Below are 19955 nucleotides of genomic sequence, written 5' to 3'. Positions count from 1 at the left end.
TTCAGGAGCTTTTTTTTATCCTAGCATTTGGGAGGTACCCTGAAGTAACTGAAATGTGTGCTTTGGTCCATCAATGCCTAAGGTTTGTCACAACTGATTCAGTGTGTCGGTAATATGCGGATATTTATGTTTTGTTTAGTGAGCACAAGTCAGTGGCAGATCAAGAAAAACAAAACAAAAAATCCTAGTTCTCCAGTACTTTGTCAGTTCTTACCCCTCCCAGCCATTATGATGTGATTTCCTCAAGCCAAGCAGCGTTTTACAAAGAGCAGCTGTCTGTTTGGGAAGAAAGGATTTTTTTTCTTGCTTATCCCTGCATTCTTCTGGGCCAAGACGGAACAATCTTGAAGTTCATGTTACAGGATCAGATAACAATGCTGAATATTATAAGATAAAGAGTTATTTGGAGCATATAAAAAACTTGGTAATATGTATGATGTGAGCTCTTTAAAGAAGGAGAAGTAGGTAGTAAGAATATACTTTTTTTTTTTCCTTTTTCTTTTATCTTTTTTTGTAGAGATAGTGGGAGCTGGGAGGGGCAGAGGGAGAAGGAAAGAAGGCATCCCAAGCAGGCTCCATGCTCAGTGCAGATCCCAGTGTGGGGCTTGATCTCATGACCCTGAGATCATGACCTGAGCGGAAGTCAAGATTGGACTCATAACCAACTGAGCCACCCAGGCACCCTGAATATACATTTTTTTAAACTGACAGATTGTTGGACATGTTTGATATTATCAAAAAACCTCTCAAAGTAGATTGTTATATTACCTGTGTAATACTTTTAATTAATAGTTGTTATAAGGGTGTATAGTATAGTACTTAAGCACTGAAGTGCTGAACTTACATACCTTAGGTTCAAATCCTGTTCTACTACCCTGTTGTCTGTGTGACTTTGGACAAGGCACTTTAATCTCTCTGTGCCTAGTTTCCTTTTTTTGGAAAAGGAAGAAAAAAATAATAATACTGGGAGGAATAAGCAAGATAAGCTATATAAAACACTTAGCACAATTCCCAGTAAACTGCTATAATATCATTAATGAAAAAAATTTAATGTTAGTCGTAATTATTTCTCATGGTTCTCGGTTATTCATATGGAGTGTATTCCCAAATAGTTAAGGTCTTGGTGGGTGGGAGGGATGGGGTGGCTGGGTGATAGACAGTGGGGAGGGTATGTGCTATGGTGAGCACTGTGAATTGTACAAGACTGCTGAATCACAGATCTGTACCTCTGAAACAAATAATGCAATATATGCTAAGAAAAAAAAAAAGATAGTTAAGGTCTTGGCTGTAGGTGCTGTGAAGCTATCTCTGTGTTTGTTAGGCCTTCTAGGTAATCCTGAGGGGCCCCAGTAAAGGTAAGGAAAGACTGAGAAGCTAAGTTTCTATGACCTATGTGGTCTTTGAAAGTCATTCATCATCAGTTAACATATGGTGTTGAATTGCCACTCAAACATACACATTAAACACCTATTATGTGAGTTGGTGTTTGAATTGCCATTCACAAATATTAATAGTTTTCTGACAAGTAGCCAAGGAAGGGTTAACACATATTGCAAGGAGAGTCAGTTCAAGTACCTTTGTTACTATTATCAGTCAGGGGGTAGCATCTTTTTATTCTTAGACTGCTCCACCCAACCTAGTTATCTCATACTAAAAGGTTTAAAAAGTTGTAGCTCTAGTGTGAAAACACTTTTACCCATGCCACTGAATAAATTTGCTTATTTATATCATCATATAGAGAGTAATCATCTACTTTTTCACAGTTCTTAATAAAAAATAGACAGAAGCATTTTCTTTTCTCAGCTTATATCTTTTACCTCCCAAATCTTACAGGAAAATTGTTTCAGGTAGCACAACTGTTAAGACTTTCTTTCTTGCCTTACAAATATGAAAAATGGTGGGGAGTTTTTAGGTTTGGAAATTGCTTTTTTATTGTTTTAAAATTAGAGGACCAGAACTGTAGTAAAAACACTGGCAAGAGTTTCAGATAACTAATATTACTAGAAGTTTCATGGGATTTTTCAGTTTTGCTAGTTTCTTTTCTAGGAAGTAGTATGGATTCTTGTATTTACATATTTTGAAATAAGGGATCTCAGAGAAACCAATTTTTAATTCTACATCTGCCCTGGAGAATATTGGAGCATAGAGGCAGAGTGGCTTTCATTCTTTTGCTTTTGGTACCAAAGAAAATTTTTTACTGTATGCTTTACTATATTTTCCTTCAGCTAATGCTCTGAGTTGCTTTAAGGAATGTAGTTCCCAATTATCTAATTAGTCCCAAAAAGCAGTAAGGAAACTCTAGAAATCTGACTACAGAGAATCTTTTACAACTGCCACATAATACTAGCCCCAAAATTCTAAGAATAGTTTAGAATCTTTAATAAGAATCCTGACTTAAGTCATCCTTCTGGAAGATGCTTTAATTATCTTAGAAGACTCAATGTTTTAGAAAATCCTTAGAATTTTGAAGAAAAAGAAACTCTCTTTACTGTTGGAATTATATTTGACCTGGAATTATAACAAAAATATGTTATTGTTTTGGTCACATGAATACATAGGCCCATCTTTGTCTACTTGTAAATCCAGCAATTGACTGCTCACACACAGATATAAGGATCAATTTGGCTTCACTATTAACGTTAATTTATAATCATTTAATGTAGTTTCAGATCTTTGATGATTCATCTTTAAGAAATGATTTCCACATCTATGTTGGATTTTACTAATCTAATTTTGAATACATTCATCTTAATTCTTAGAATATTTAAGTTTTTTCCTTAGTGTTATTAATGAAGAAATATGCATATCTGAAAAGAAATGGAATTAGCAGCATCTTTAATAATATAAAGGGAAATATTTAAGAATATTTCCACTGTGTACTACTGTGTCAACATTTATAATTAAGACTCTAGGGGGCGCCTGGGTGGCTCAGTTGGTTGAGCTTCCAACTCTTGATTTCTGCTCAGGTCATGATCTCAGGGTCCTAGGATCAAGCCCCGCGTCAGGCTCCACGCTCAAGGGGGAATCTGCTTGATATTCTCTCTCTCCCTCTCCCTTTCTCTCTGCTTGCTCTCTCTCTCTAAAATAAATAAATCTTTTAAAAAAAGACTACCCAGCTTTCTCAGTTCTGAGAAAGCTGGTATTATCTAAGGTATTGCAATTGTTTAGTCAGATAAAGCAAATTCTTTATTTGACTTCTGTGGAAATTAAATATGCATACTATTTCTAATCATCTAGTCCATTTTTCTAGTTAAAAATAACCTAGTTGAAATGATTACTGAAACCTATAAACCTCATAAAAATTATATTTATTATTTAACTAGGTATCCAGTAAAAACAGTGTTTATTCCATTATTGGGTCCACTTAGGATCATCCCTGGTAATTTAATTGTATGCTAGACATTGTGAATTTTACTTTGTTGGGTGCTGGATATTTTTGCATTTCTATAAATATTCTTGAGCTTTGTACTAGGATACAGATAAATTATTTGGAAATAGTATGATCCTTTAGGGTTTTGCTTGTGAAGATTCCTTAGGTGGGACCAAAGCAGTGTTCAGACTAATTCTCATTCTGTCATAATACTAACACAAGGCCCTTTTGAGTACCCTCCCAATCCCAGGAATCATGAGTTTTCCAGTTTGGTGGAAACAGGTACTTTTCCTGGCCCTGTGTAGGTTCTGAGTACTGTTTTCTGTAATGCGTTTGGATGGTTCTTTCCCTGGCTGTGGACAGTCTGTACCCATGCTTTTGCTGCAACACTCTGCTGAGCACTTGAGGGAGACCACCTGCCGACGCCCGTGGGATCTCTCTGTAAAGCTCTCTCCTCCCTGGTACTCCGCCCTCTCTGGAACTCTAGCAGCCATGGTCTCTGCAGACTGTCGGCTGCTGCTCCTCAACTCAGTGGCTCCCCCTCTATGCCTTGCAGCTTTCAAACTCTAACCAGGCAGTAAGCTAGGGCTCCTCATTTGTTTCCCATCCATCAGAGATCACTGTCCTTGTTTTGATGTCCAGTGTCTTGGGAACTACTGTTTCATATATTGTGTCCAGTTTTTGTTTGTTTCAGAAGGAGGGCAAACCCAGTCCATTATTCCATTTCAGTCAGAAGCAGACTAATGTCAGGTTAAATCTTAAATGAATATTTATCTTATAGTTTAATTTTTCAAAACATAGGTAATGAATGCTATTATCTCAAAATGAGATTATTTTTCAGGGAGCAAGCTCATGACTTAATCTAGGCAGAACCAGATGATTTCTTAACCCCTTCTAGCTATAAAACCTGTTGTGGCAGGATCTTTTTATTACATTTAAAGCAGTGCTCTAATAAAAGATTTAAATTCAGACAGTGCACAGTTGCTATACCAAAATTATTTTTCATCTGTTACCTTTATCCTTCCCTCCCTCCCAACAAATGGTGAAAATATAACAAAATGGGTATTGAGGCACTGTAAATGGTCTCTACACTCTTTTGGAAAACAAATTGGAACCATATATTAAAAGGCATAAAAATTATTATATCCTTTGAATCAGTAACCTTATTTGTAGAATTATAGCCAGATAAATAATCTCAGATATGTAAAAAGCTGTATCTCTAGAAATTTTAATCATGGTGCTAATTATAATGGAAAAAATTGGAAATAATCTTAAGTCATAATGGGTGTCCAGTAAGGGGTTAAAAACCCAAAATATATAAAGAACTCCTACAACTCAACAGCAAAAACCCCCAAACAGGGGCGCCTGGGTGGCTCAGTCGGTTAAGCGACTGCCTTCGGCTCAGGTCATGATCCTGGAGTCCCGGGATCGAGTCCCGCATCGGGCTCCCTGCTCAGCGGGGAGTCTGCTTCTCCCTCTGACCCTCCTCCCTCTCGTGCTCTCTGTCTCTCATTCTCTCTGTCTCAAATAAATAAATAAAAAAAATCTTAAAAAAAAAAAACCCAAACAACCCAGTTCAAAAAAATAGGCAAAGGACTTGAACAGACATTTCTCCAAAGATGTTACATAAATAGCCAGTGAACATATAAAAAGATTTTCAGCATCACTAGCCATTAGGGAACGCAAATCAAAACCACAATGAGATACCACTTCATACCTGTTAGGAATGCTATTATAAAAAAACATGAAAAATGACAAGTGCTGGGAAGGGTGTGGAGAAATTGGAACTGCCTCTTTTGCATTTCTCAGGGGAATGTAAAGTGGTACAGTGACCGTGGGAAGCAGGCAGCTCCTCAAAGTGTGGAACATAGTATCAGCCTATGACCTAGTAATTCCACTTTTGGTGTACATACCAAACAACGGACAGCAGGGACTCAAGCAGATCCTTGAACATCCATACACGTAGCAGCAGGATTCACAATAGCCAAAAGGAGGAAACAACTGGAATGTCCATCAACAGATGAATGAATAAAATGTGTTATATCCATGCAAGAGAATATTAAAAAGGAGGGAAATTCTGACCCATGCTACAACTTAGATGAACTCTGAGGACATTATGCTAAGTGAATAAGCCAGACACAAAAGGACAAGTGCCAATTCCACTGATAAATGGTTCCACTTATAGGAGGTACCCAGAGTAGTCAGATACAGAGAAAGTGGAATGGCGGTTTCCAGGGCCTAAGCAGAGTTATTATTTAATGGGTACAGAGTTTCAGTTTGGGAGATAAAAAAAAAAAATTCTGGAGATGGATGGTTGCATACCACTTTGAATGTACCTAATGCTACTGAACCATGCACTTAAAAATGGTTAAGATGGTAAATTTTGTTATGCATATTTTACTAGAAATCAAGTATATGTCCTTAGTATGTATGTGTGTGTAATTAAGTAAATATTTCGCACTCCAAAAAAGAGTAAACTAAGGAATGCTCATCAGACACTCCCACTCTTCTTCCTCTCCAGGAGTGACGCACGCAGCCATCTGGGCAGCATGCATTTCTTACCTCAGTGCAGCTGTTCCCCCTGAGCTGAGGACCTCTGCTCAGGGCATCCTGCAGGGCCTTCACCTGGGTCTGGGGAGAGGTTGTGGTGCCATGATCGGAGGCGTATTAGTCAATTATTTTGGTAAGAATGGCTTTCTCCTTTTCCCTTTCTTCTTTGTTGAGAACTTACACAATTTTTCAGCAGCACCTCAGTAAACACTCACATTATTACTGAAGATTGCCGGAAGCCAAACTCCAGGATTCATATTATCTTTCTCCCTTTCATGGCGGTCGTAGTTGTTAGGCAGTATGCTTAAGTCATTACGATGATTAGAGCCAGCCCCGGAACTGTGCACACTTGTGTGACAAACACCTAATGGGATGCTACACAGATACCTCAGAGGAGCCAAGCACATGAAGAAACACCTGTGCTTTTGGTTTGAAGCAAGGTACCCTAAACCTGCTGATAGTAATGCTAGAGGAAAGAAAAGTCATCATTATTTCAGAAAAATGTAGCTATTTGCTGCCTTTGGTAATGTCGCTGCATCTCTGATGACACAGTCTGTCTGCCCGGTCCAGCCTCCCTTGTCGGAAATACAGGGGGTGGCGTGGAGAGGAGATTATCCTGCTCAAGGAATCTGGACTGCTCAGTCATCTATGCAAGGTGGGCAGAGGGTATCTGAATTTATAGCTCTATTCGAGTTCTGCTGTTCCAGCTACTGATTAATAGGGCTGTTTAACAGGTAAAGGGTGTTTAGGAAGAAGAGAGCACCACTGAGTTTTATGGTAAGAGGCACTCAGAGACAATCCGTTGTAAATGTAGTTTTAAAATTGGATGCATGACCAATCCAGTACCAGCACTGGGGGCTCCTGGCACTTACCAGGCCTGTTGTCCACTGTATGAAGCCACTGACTAGTCATCGTTCCCTGGTTCATCCCAAGCCCTGCTGCCTTTGCCCTGAACTTCGGCACATTGACAGTTTTGGATGAAGCCTATCTGCATTTCCTGGAATTACTCTGTATAGTGCTCTGTTTGTTTCCACAGGGGCTGCTGCAACCTTTCGAGGAATCGGCATGGCCTGCCTGGTGATCCTCCTGCTTTTTGCCCTGATCCAGTGGCTGGCAGTACCAGATGAGGAAGAAGGTAAGCCTGTCCATTCTCTCTTACTGGTTCCTAAGGTTGAAGCCATGGAGAATTCTATACGTACCCCTCAGAAACCCAGAGGTGGTAACAGACCTGCCTGGCTAGATTTTCTGAGTGGTGTGTATCAATGAATTTATGTGTACCACTGCTAGAGAGAAACTGTCTTCTGTGTTGAAACGAATGCTGGTCATTTTAAGTAGCTTGGGGTTTTCATGTTTTTGTTTTGTTTTGTAGTACAAGGTAGTATGGGAAGAACTGGTTTTAAATTTCTCTGGTACTCTAAAGGGATTTCAAATTTAAATCACATACATTTAACCTATACAGCAATTTTACTCCTAGGGATAGGGAGTGTTATTAATTGTTATACTTTTACATTCATTTGGGAAAAAGTATCTAAAAACTTAAATTTGAAGTTTTCCCTTAACCAGGCATGACCCTCATTAAAATTGTCATGTAGAAAGGAGGTCATATCAAATATAATGTACAAGTTGAATCAACTTTTTTCTTTTTAATGAAGAAAACCAACCAGTCTTGCTTAGCTCTTGGGTCCCAGAACAAGGCTCATCTTCTTTGGTGTCCTATTCTTTTTCCTTTTTAAAGATTTATTTATTTGAGAGAGACAGAGAGAGAGCACGCATGAGCAGGGGAAAGGGGTAGAGGAAGAGGGAGAAGCAAACTCCCGGCTGAGCAGGGAGCCTGATGCAGGAACCCTGGGATCATGACCTGAACCGAAGGCAGACACTTAACCTTAACCTACTGAGCCACCCAGGTGCCCCTGGTGTCCTAGTCTTTAAGGAGCATTTGCCTCAAGCACCTTTTTCTGTTTAGGGAAAAACTAGCTTGTTACAGAAAACCCCAGAGGCAGATTTTAATGCTAACAAGTTATACAGAAAGAAAGACCAATACTTTTTTTTCTCACTTTTTTAAAAAATCTTAAATGGATTATAGAGTGTTAGTCCATGCCTTCAGTAAAAGGCCAATAAAAACAGCTATTACTGGTTTTATGCTTATCTTTAAAAACTCAGTCCTGTAAGTGGGCCTAAGACAACATTCACGATAACCCATGCCCACAGATTAAATTATATCTAAGTGTAATGAAGAATACACTTCATAAATAAATATAAGTTAATATCTATTAATACCTATAAAGAGATCCTGGAAGATAAACATCACATCTGTTGTTCAGTACTTGCACCAAGAGGCCCTCGATACACAGTAATTTACTAATGTGGCCAAGTACACTAGAATGGGCTTATGGGATTGTCTGCTTATTTATTTTTATGTTTGTTTAAATATGTAGAAAACTCTGAAAAGTGATTTAAACATGATTTTCTCTCCAGACAAGACAATGCTGGCAGAAAGGATTCCTGTTCCCTCTAGTCCTGTTCCCATAGCAACCATTGACTTGGTACAGCAACAGACAGAGGATGTCATGCCACGCATTGAGCCCAGACTTCCGCCCAGGAAAACCAAGCACCAGGAAGAACAGGAGGATGTGAACAAGCCAGCTTGGGGGGTCAGCTCCTCTCCCTGGGTGACTTTTGTCTATGCACTCTACCAAATTAAAGAGATGATGCAGCTAACAAGAGACAACCGTGCTCCTGAGATACAGCCTTTGCAGGTAAAGGCACTCCCTTAAGTGGGCTCAGCTGTGTTAATTATTCACTCAACGAGATTTATGGAAGGTCTGGTGGGCAAAACAAACATGCAGACAAATAATTTCAGTATTCTGTGACAAGTGCATTATAGAGGTATATACAAGGTTCTACAGAGGGAAAATTCTGCCTTATGGAGCTCAGTAAGGCTTCACAGAGAAGATATTTCTTGAAAGAAAGAAAATAAATCCAAGAAATTGTACTTTTCTTTAAAATTTCAGTGTTGACAGATACCAGTTCCAGTGAGAATATATGGTTCTTGCCACGGGAGACCATTATTTATTAATCTCTGTTATTCTGAAATTCTAGTGAGGACCTTATATATAATAGGACTTCAGTAAATAGCTGATGAATTAATACCCTGAGCCACTGTATGAGTCTAATGGAATACTCAAATTAGTGGGAGTGTTGTTTTGCTGGTGGCCTCACATGAAAAATTGTGTTTTTTTCTCGTCCCTAGAGATACAGTCTCTCCTGAGTAGTCAGATCATGTTGATAAAACAGTATGGGTAACTGTTAACTAAAGCTATCTACTGCCTTTGGAAACGATCAAGTGTGACTTCTATGAATAGTTCAGCTAAAGTAATGAGTCTACTTCCCTGTTTCTATTAATCATATCCTTTTACTTGATGAGTCATGTCAGCTCTATATCTAGAGTAGCTTCAGAGAACACATAAGACAAAAATAAAGAGTAATTTGGATAATTTCCTTTTTTAGAAAATTTGAACTTCCTTAATTAAATTTATCATGACTTTGTAAACTAACATGTAATATTTCTATAATTTAAACCAAATCTGAGTCTTCCCATACTCATAATGCATCCTGGTCTATGCATGATCTTATTCATTTATCAAGATCATAAACTCACATGAATGTCCTGCTCAGTCAAAAAAGAGTCTTGGGGTGGAAGGAGCATATGAAGGATGCGAAGCAGCGAGGTGAAGCAGAAGAAGGGATAAGATCTTCTGCTTGAATAGTAGTGTTTTCATTACTTTGGGTACTCCTCCTCATTTTCACGGAAGCCTATTAGGTCTACATATTATCATTGCATTTTTTTTTCTGGCATGTTAGGATTAATAAAAACTGGCTGGTATGGCTTAGTTATTCTTACAAATAAGAAGTCATCATATTAAGATTTCTTTACATTTTAGAATTGATCACAGAAATAAAACTTTTTCTTTGGTGGTCAGCTATTTGAAGTGATGTATACTAATTCAGAGGAAAATCTGTTTTTAAAAAAACATGTTTCCTGATTTGTATCAATCAGGACTCTGGCGATGTAGCATTTTACAGACATACTGGGGGCGGGGGTGATATGCTGGAGTATGTGTGGACTCACAGTTACTTACTATTGGTGACCTAAGTGCTTGTTTCCATTCCCCTTTTTTACACAGATGTTCTGTCTTAACTTGTAGTGTACACTTTAAATCCCAAGTATTCATCAGGACCCTTAATTTCAGGACATTCTTTTGTTGGCTTTTCTCTGAGGCTAAGAATGCCTTCCTTACTTTCTGTCAGACGGGTGCTTCCAGCTCTTGAATTCTGTTCAATTCCATGCTGCTTGCTCAGTGACTTGTCACAATGGTGGTGGCTCAGTAAATATTTGCTGATGTAAATTGTTTTCTTAGTAGTACCAGGCATTTTGGTAGTGATGTTCCTTTATCCACAAGATACATCTGCTTAAAGTGTTTGTGTTTTTCATGCGGCTTTGGCAGTTGCACATAGGAAAGGAGATGAAAGGTAAGACATTCTATCTTTATTCCTCTATTATTTGTTCCCTGAAGTTACTTCAGGATGATCTCCCCATGTTTCTTGTATCTTACTTGAAGGCATATGAAAAATGTTGGATATATTTGCAAGCAGCCCTGACTACAGAACATCTTCTCTTTTTTTCCTTCCAGGGGACCAATGAGAATCGGGAAAATTCTCTAGCTGGTGGAGTCCGGCCTGTCCCATGTGAGACTCACTCTGACCCATCTAGAAACCAGCCATCCCCTCAAGCAGCAGCATCTCAGACGCAGAGCAGCCCCACTCACCCCAGTGTGGACCAGCGTGTGGAGGAGAGCGAGGACCAACAGGCTCAGCCTGCCACTGGGGGACACTGAGGGCTCCCACTCATCTCACACCCTGCATGGAACCAGGCTCCTCTGCCAGGACAGAGGGAGAGGCTCCCTGAACCTAAGACATGCCTCACCTTGAGAAGCATAGCACTATTTACGCTTCTAAATACCTGAACTCATCAACATGGAAACACACATACATACACAGGAGCTACAGTACATACTGGCAGAAACAGGTAAACTTTCCATAATCCCACTGGAATCACAGAAGGGGAATGGGAGTTCGGTGAAGACTTCCAGTTCTTCGGTTGGTTAGGTTAAGGACTGTAGGACTTCTTTGCCAGTGCAGTAAGGGTTGAAAGCAGCAGTTACACTAAGTAAGTGGAGGGGAAGGAAGTGTTTCAAGGTGAATGCTGACACAATTTCCCTCTTCTGATTATTTATTCTAATTACGTGGTTCTTAACGCAAACTGGGAAGAGATAAAATGTATCTATAATTTTGTTTCTCTTGAAGAGAACTATTTAAAAAATTACATGACATATTTAAAAAAGTAGCCAGAGAAGTTACTAGCTTATATGCTTTTGTTTAAAAAAAAAAAGGAAAAAGTTTCATCAGAAACTTGGCATATCTCTAGCAAATATATTTTTATATGTATATGGTATATAATGAAAATAGTCAATTCTTTGAGCAGCAAAAGCCGTATTGACTACTGCAAACTAACCTGAGCTTTAAAACGCCTTTTGTTTTAAATGGGCTTTAAGACCAGAGGAGGGAATATTTCAAATAAACCAACCAATTCAGTATCCTATGGCTTGACAGACAAGGGTTTACTAAATATTAATCAATACTGTAAATAGCCTCGATCACTGTTTAACAATTTTATAGTGATTTGGGCTATAAGTAGCTGATGGAATTTTAAAAAAAATTACCGAATTCCTAGGGGTTTCTTTAATTAAGCAGTACTATTTACAAATAACAGTATAAGATTTAAGTGCCTGGGAGAGGGATACAATTTTTAAAAATTACACAATGCGTAAGTTTTTGTTTTGTTTTTGGTGAGGGGAAAAGGTGGTGACTAGGAAGCCAGGAATGGAAAGGATGAGAACTATATTTTCCAATGACTAAAAAAACAAATCTCAGTATATTCTTTTCCATGAAGATACTGTCGGACACTGGACAGATCAGATAGGGGTTTGCTACTGTAAATATCATAGCTACAGTCAGAACTGTGGCTGAGTGATTCATGCATAAAGCCTGCTGCTAAAAATGAAAAACTGAGGCTATGAGGAAGCCTTGGGGGAGGGCTGTGGAAAAGGGAATGCTGCTTTAGCTGAATGAAGGTCAATTATGGTATGTGTAATGACTGTGAGTGAGCACAGGAGAGAGGAAAGGAAAGAACAGAGTTAAAAATGAGCAACTCACCTTACCTCTGACCCTGATTAGACAGGATGAGTTGTAAACTGAGGGCTTCTCCATGACACCATACTTCTGCCCAATACTGCACCTGGGAGAAGAAATTCTATACTTGGATGTCTAGCTTTGCCACAAAACACAGCTTAAAAATATAATAACAGAAAGAAATAGAATTAAGCAAATAGTTATTTTTGCACTTGAACTGAAAACGTACTGTACTGTAAATTATCATGACTCATTTTAAGTGACCTTTAAAATCAGATGTATTTATTATGCTTATGTAATTATAGAAATAAAGAAATGGATGACAGGCTGAACCTCACCTATGAATGTACAGTATGTGGATTTGTGAAACTGACTCTAGGAAGTCAAAAACTTATACTGTGTCTTGTGTTTACAGTTCTGATTTATTCCTTTGAAAAGCCTGCTGTTTTGGAAATGCACAGTTGACATGTTGAAATAAAAATAAATATCATTTTTAAAAATTTCTTAAATGATAAAGATGTGACCAAACAAATAAAAGCCCTTTACTCTGTAATAACTGTGACCAAATTCAACAGGTCTTTGTGATGGAACATTTACTATGAAAGCTGATTCAGTAATGTAGTACTTTCTAGACTTTTAGGGCAGACACCTTCGTGGGTTTGTGAACTTCCTGACTTTTTCTTACTGTCGCCAAAGCACCATTTGACATTTTATATTTTTAATTTTCTATGTATTTATTTCCTTTTTAAGAAGGCTCCATGCCCAACATGGGGCTTTAACTCATGAGCCTGAGATCAAGAGTCACATGCTCTACTGACTGAGCCAGCCAGGCGCCCTTTAAAAAATATGGATTCAAATTAAATTTTGAGAATTTCATAACCCCACTTGACTCCCTGGAAATCCCGAGTTGTCACAAAGCCTGGGCTGATGTAATCACTGTCTTCATGTCTTACTTCATATTCTTTCTGACTGTAGAAAAAGTGAATTAGCTGAGTGCTGAGCTTGTATGGATCCAAAGAGGTTAGTTGCTAATTATTAAACTATTACTCAAAACCTTAAGTAGAATATTAGATGATTAGAATACACATAGATCCACCAGCTAGTAAACCTCACGAAAAGCCTAAGTTATTCATAGGAAAGAACATGCTGCTTTACTGGCTTATTAATCCTGCCATGGGCCGCAGAAGTGGTTGGCTAAGCACCTCCCTGATTTGCATTTATCCATTACTGCAGGGCGGGGGCTGCTGGTGCTCTGGGGACCATTACTTAAGCAGTATTCCTCTAAGCCAATCTGGAGTTAAGCAGTGAATCTTGGAAAAGGAGAACCACATCCACAGTTACTGAGTGGTGGCTGTGTGCTGAGGAGATTCTTTTTGTCCTTAAAATAAACCCAGTGCGGTATATACAGAGCACTTTCCCCATTTTACTTTTTAAGATTTTATTTCTTTCACAGAGAGACATAGCGAGAGCAGGAACACAAGCAGGGGGAGTGGGAGACGGAGAAGGAGGCTTCCCGCTGAGCAGGGAGCCTGACACGGGCTCGATCCCAGGACCCCGGGATCATGACCTAAGCCGAAGGTAGACACTTAATGACTGAGCCACCCAGGTGCCCCCACTTTCCCCATTTTAAAGTATAGGAGTAGCTCCTAGAATAGGTGGAGTCTGCAGCTAACAGAGCTTACCTCATGGGACCAACATCACAAAGCCAGGATCCAAATGACACAAATTCAGACCTACCCGATGCCAAAGCTCAGGACCACCAGCGCCTTCCCCCACCCCAGGAGGTGGGGAGGCCACTCCATGCTTCTGTTGTGGTAGAACAAGTGAGAAAGCAGCCCTGGCCTGAAGGTGTGCCTGATACATGTGTGTGTGGTTGTATTTCCATTAGGATTTCTAGATACTCCCAGATGCCTAGAAATCCAGTACCTTCAAACTCCTGGTGTTCTGTTCATTGTGAGTGTCAGATCCCTTACACTCTGGAGATGATCTGCATGGTTTGGCACCCTTGTAGAGAAAACTTGGGAGGTTGGCAGGGTCTCTGAAGGCCAGGGTCACAGGAGTCAGGAAAGACAAGCAGACAGATCTATTCAGGACCCAGGAGCACTGTCGGGTATGGTAGCCGTCAGCCAGAGGCGGCTGTTAAGCACTTGTAATGTGGCCAGTGAACCTGAAGAAATTAGATTTCTCATCCTACTGAAATTTAAACAGCCACATGAGGCTCGTGGACTGGACAGTGTAGTTACAGAGGAAGAGATCAGTTTGGGGCGATCTCTGGGCCTCAGTTTTCTCATCTCAGTGTGAGAGACTGGACCCTAACATTGTCTTATTCTGTGAAGAAGAGGTATGTTGTAAGAGAGCTGACTGTAGGGAAGTAAAAGGTGAGTTTCCTTTCAGAAGGTCTTCTGTCCTCTGATACATGAGGACAAGATGAAGCTACTTCTGAAGCCCGAAAACATTCCTGTGCCATTTCAGCAAAGCTCTAGGAATACCTGGCTCAAGCATTCCAAACCACCAAGCAGATGTGGAGAGATGGGGACAGAATAAAGGGGTGAGAGAAAGGGGGAGTGGTCTCTCAAATCAGAAAGTAATTGGCCTTCTGCCAGGACAAACTATGGCTTACGAGAGTAACTGGAAACATGTTGATGTCTAGACTAGGGGAGAAATGAGCCAGTCCAGGGGGTGCTGAACTCTCAGCTCGCATCTGCTTCCAGTTGCTAATGCAGGACCGCCTGCCCCACTGTGGCTCCAGGAAGATTTTAGATGGCAACCCAGGAACCTTACAGTGCTGGGAGTGAAGTTCAGGTTCTGGAGTCCCAAGTCTGGATTTGAGTCTCCGCTTTGCCATTGAGAACTTACATACATAACTTCTCTGCGCCTCAGAGCCCTCCTCTGTAAAATTACAGTGATTACAGTATCTACCTCACAGGTGGTTCTGAGGTTTAAATAAGGTTCTTGACACACAGCGCACAGTATAAATACTGCCATCATTGTGGGACACACAGCCCATGGCAAGAGGAGTGCGGTCTCATTTCCCCAACTAGGGCCTAGCTCTCTTACTAGTTTGTTAACATTTAAATCTGTAATACTACATTCTCCCAAACTACAGTGCTATGTTCAAATGTTTGCCTACACCCAGCAAGCATTCAGTTCCAACATGCATTATAATCATTAAGTTGCTTGCAGATCTTAGTTAAGAGACAGAATTAAGCAAAATATAAATTGAAGAGCTGGGGAAAATAACAAGTAACAAAGGCAATTCTATAGTGTGCAAGAGCCATAGATAGGAGGGGTTATAAGACATTTGTTCTACAGTTTCAGTATTTCTTTTTCTTCTAAGGGGTGTCAAAAAATGTAAGCAAGAATTTTATAAGCACTTAACAAGTTACATACCCTGTTCTTTGCCAAATAGTCAGCTGAGGATATTATTCTCTTCAACTGTAAACTTGTATTTTGAAAAGGTCAGGAACTTCTTGTTCTCTGAAAAGATCAATGGGGGTCTCGAAAAAGAACATGTCGATCAGTGCTACTCAACTTAATTCTCATTTATTTTTAGTGTACAAAAGTACTGGTTTGTGGTTGATGGAAGGCAGGAGAATCGGTCCATTGCCCCAGAGCTGGCACGCGCCTAACATCAGATGTAGTCATCTCTTCAGCTGATTAGCCATGGAGTCACTTACTCGACTAACTCAGCTTTTTAAAGATGGCAGTAAAGGCAACACAAAGGCCCAGGCCCTGACACACTAAGGCTCACATTCTCATTCTACCACTTCAGCTACTATGTCCTCTAGCAACCTTCTCTGAATCTGTCCTCAGTTGAAAAATGGAAACAATGCTAAACAGTGATTAGAAGTCCAAATGAAGAGGCATAGAAAGGGCCTAGTATAGCACTTGATAGATGGCTAATAAATCCTGGTACTCCTCCCCTTTCTCCTTTTGATTACTGCCTTGCTGGAAAATGGACCAAATCTAAAAAGTAAACAGATTCCCCCAAACAACTTAAAAAGAAACAAAAAGCAGCTACCCGACTGAATGTGTTTTCCAAGATTTATCCTAGTAGATACACACTCAACCCAAATCTCCGGTGACCTATTAAGGTATCACATTCAGGGGTCATAGCAAAAATAAGCATCTAGTTACCTGAAAAAGGTAACTAGACTCGTAGGCCAGAGAAAGACTGCAGATTTTAACAACATATCTGAATGGCTGGTCAATGACAAAAAAATTACAAAAACAATCACAGAAAGGAAAAGCTGGTAGGGCCTACATAAAGGAAGGGTGGTCTTTGCCAATAGATTGAGTACCTCATCACATTAGCAACAGTAGCCCCACTGAGGTGGTTGCATTAGACTTTGGTCTGGTGACATTAAACATGTGAATTATATAACAAACTTCCTTTGTTCTCTTTCTGCTCAAGCAACCTTCTTACCACCATTTGACCCCTCATAGGGGTCTTCTGGGAGAGAATCTGCTGGTTTTAGCAATTCAAGTGTTTTTAATCCTTATGCTGGTTTTATTTTTGGCTGTGAATCACTAAATAGACTATATGAATTGGCTAATTGCAATGACAAAAATCAGGGTTCTGATCAATAAGGTCAAAATTCACACCCACGTGGTTAATTCATCAATGTCCTATCACCTACTGGGGGGTCTCTCAAAGGCAGCTTACTCCTGGGGTCACCTACAAACACCTCTGTCTTACGGCAGGCTTCTTTAAAATGCTACATCCATTATCTATGCATAGCAGCTGGACCAAAAAAGCTGATTTTAAAAATTCTACTTCTCTAACTGGGAAATAATCACACACAGAATAATCCTTTTTCTTTTCCTGACACAACTGCAGGGGTCTTAGTTCACCCACATGTTTAGATATATTGATCATCCATCATCTATTCCAAGCCTCTTAAAATCTGAAATTTCTAGATTAAAAAAAAAGGTCATAAATTCAAATATTATCCTAAACATCAGATGGACACTCCCCTCTAATTCAGCCCTTAGTATTATTGGCAAATTGTACAACCAATTCACAAAGCATTTTTTGTGATACGTAAAATGTGTTTTAAAACCTTTAAAAATAACATTTGAATGATACAATTAAGCATGGCCACCTACGCTAAATCTCACCCACACATTTTAGTGTCAAATAGTCCCCACTTGCTAACAACAGTGAGCTTTTATGAGGCATCTTGCATAGGCAGTAACACAAAGGGTTCAGCTATGCTCTATAATTGCACACCTATGGCGATAGGAAGCACGAGGCCAACTTTCAACCACCTGTGAAGGGCAGAGCCATTTTACTGAATGATCATTTACACAGTTGAAAGGCCTTTAAATAAATAACGGGGGGGAAGGGGGAGAAAAAGATAAAGGAAGAGGGGGAAGAAGAGAAAAAAGATCTCCTATGGGAGTCATCATGGGGATTAGAACTGTAATAAAGCTCTATAATAAACCCCAAATCAAATGAACACAACAGAAACACACCAAATGTATCACAAGTAATGCTTGTAATTGTTCAGCTTCTCACAGTTCTCACATAACAGAAACTGACAAATCCATGATTTCCTCTAAAAATAAACATGAAAAACAGTATCCCGGAACAATCTTGTTTTTTTGCTTTCATTGTGATGGTTAGCTTGACCCATGAGGTGCTGCTTCCTTCTGCAGTCAGCACCTCTTCAACCTGGCATAGGTAAGCCCTAGGGGGTCTGGCTGGGACAGCCCCTGGGAACTCCAGCTGACTGATCACATGTTATTCACACATTCTGTCAAAAACCACCTCCTGGGAGGTGAATGTGGTGAGCACAAGCATTAACACATCTGATACATTTATATCAGCAATAAATTTAATTATTAAAAAATCAGATTAAACTGTAACAAAGTGACATTAGAACCATTTATACTTACAAAACATCATCATCACAATCATCATAAATGTGAATGGAAGATTCTTTGGTATTTGAAATCAGTCTATGTGAAAGCACAGATTGAATTTCATGCATTTCACAAAAAATTGCAAAGCTCCTAATATTAAAAGGTACCTAGCCAAAAGAGAAACTTGTAAAACACTGACACACCGTTTCAAAGAGGAAATATCATGTGAAAATCAACATAGAAAGTTCCAAACGGTAACCATGCTCTTATTCAACAATTCAGAAACACTCTACTGAACTTGGCTCAGGAAAGCAGCTCCTAAATTCTCTATGTGTCCTTCCTCTGTATCCTTTCTTCTAGTAAAAGGAGAGTCCTCATTCTTAAAGAATAGAGGCATAAAAAACCCACCACAGCAAAAAAAGACTATTTTTTCTTTATGTTTATGTTTCTTAAAGTGAATCAATTTAGCACATCTTAACCCTTGGATTGTTTTGCTGTGTTCACATCTTTTCTCAGCTTTTATGTTTGGCCTTCTTTCCCCAGGGTCAGTGTTCATAGTCAGTCCCTCATTTCACTCTGGAGAATTAAGAAAAAAAGGATATGTTCTCTGAAGAAAGATCACAAATCTGTTTTGTAGGAAACTGTTACAAATATATATAACTCAATTTTAAAAAATGGACGAGTCAACTCAAAATGTCACAAAAAGTTAAATGTCTTCAATTTCAACATACAAAAAACTACAGAATTCTCATTTCTAATTTTTATACATGTCTATAAAAATCTTATCAAGCTTTAAAATATAACCTTAGGAAATGCTTCTCTATCATAGTTATCAAATAGCTAATTGTCCATTATTAAAAAATAAAAAAGTCACCAATATGGTGAAACCCAAGGCTGTCGGGAGATGGCCTCTGGGCTCACCTCTGAAGGTTGTTTCCTACAACCCTGAGTTGTAGGAAACACTAGGATTGGAGTTCTAGTCCCAGTGCAGCCTCTAATAGCTTCGTAGTTATGGACAAGTTATTTAACCTCCCCAAACCTCAATTCTGCCATCATTAGTATTTTCCAAATTGTTCTAAGGAGTATTAATCTCATGAAAAAGGGTTCTGTGGTCAAATTAAGTCAGAAACTGCTGCATACAATTTCTCTTTAGGAGATTCACAATGTGCATTAGTATTATTAACGGCTCTGAGAAGTCCTACAGTACATTTGTTTAACTTTGTCTCAATCTTAGATGACCTCAGAATCCCTTTACTGACTAGCACTTATTAGCATCCTGGGGATTATACTTTGGATACACTGGTCCAGCGTATCTCAGATCTCTTCCAGCAATTATACTGATAACATGTAGGAAGAGCAATATCGTCTTTTGACACAAGTTCTGAGGGTTAAGAGAAGATTTAATGTCCTGGTGTTGACAAGGCAGATGTTTGTGTTAACTGGCTCCTTGAAGATCAACATGATTCCCCTGTTCCTAATGAAAATCTTCATTCAAGGAAAGTGGTAATGACTCTCACAGAACCTTGATGGCTACCTATAGTACAATAAGTAGCAGAACTCACAAAGAATGAAAAGTTATCTTCAATATAGTTTAGTTTTCCTTTCCAGTATGACTCCTTCCCATAGTAAATGCTTTTGCCACTGTTCCCTAGAAGAGTTCTGCCCAATGTTAATAGGACCCTTGCCCTTAACCCATTTCCTTGTCCAGAATGAAGTCAATGTACAGGCGGTCATCAGGCAGTCCTCAGGTTAAACAGCTGCTCTTCCAAGAAGGCACCCCCAAAGCCATATTGCTCTTCATGAAGACTAATTTCTTCAGGTGACAAGTGGCTTCCTCCAAGAACAAAGTCTGCAAATCTAATAAGTATTTTTTTGTTTTAAATAAAGTTAATGTTATCACAGAAAGGTTTATTTGGAA

The 19955-nt window shown here is 39.3% G+C and overlaps 2 protein-coding genes across 8 annotated transcripts in view; one reads left to right on the top strand and one right to left on the bottom strand.

Annotated features, from left to right (window-relative positions):
- Window positions 1-12736, top strand: part of MFSD6 (major facilitator superfamily domain containing 6) — a 68881-nt gene extending 56145 nt beyond the window's left edge. For 4 of the 5 annotated variants that reach the window (XM_035007512.1, XM_035007510.1, XM_035007511.1 and 1 more), the window contains 4 exons: window positions 5892-6053; window positions 6957-7055; window positions 8396-8676; window positions 10612-10815. In XM_035007512.1, the coding sequence (XP_034863403.1) occupies window positions 5892-6053; window positions 6957-7055; window positions 8396-8676; window positions 10612-10815 (746 nt within the window). Of the gene's footprint in view, window positions 1-5891; window positions 6054-6956; window positions 7056-8395; window positions 8677-10611 lie in introns of all 5 variants that reach the window. The other variant, XM_035007513.1, reaches the window with a different exon arrangement.
- NEMP2 (nuclear envelope integral membrane protein 2) overlaps window positions 12080-19955 on the bottom strand; it is a 127133-nt gene continuing 119257 nt past the window's right edge. For 2 of the 3 annotated variants that reach the window (XM_035007524.1, XM_035007522.1), the window contains one exon: window positions 16697-19894. In XM_035007524.1, the coding sequence (XP_034863415.1) occupies window positions 19771-19894 (124 nt within the window). In that variant the 3' untranslated portion in view covers window positions 16697-19770. Of the gene's footprint in view, window positions 12276-16696; window positions 19895-19955 lie in introns of those variants that run through there. The other variant, XM_035007523.1, reaches the window with a different exon arrangement.

Source organism: Mirounga leonina, unplaced genomic scaffold (genome assembly GCF_011800145.1).
Source record: "Mirounga leonina isolate KUSES-001 unplaced genomic scaffold, KU_Mleo_1.0 Mir_151, whole genome shotgun sequence".
Lineage (NCBI taxonomy): Eukaryota > Metazoa > Chordata > Mammalia > Carnivora > Phocidae > Mirounga > Mirounga leonina.
Note: the sequence above shows the minus strand (reverse complement) of the source record. Positions and strands in the feature narration are given on the sequence as shown.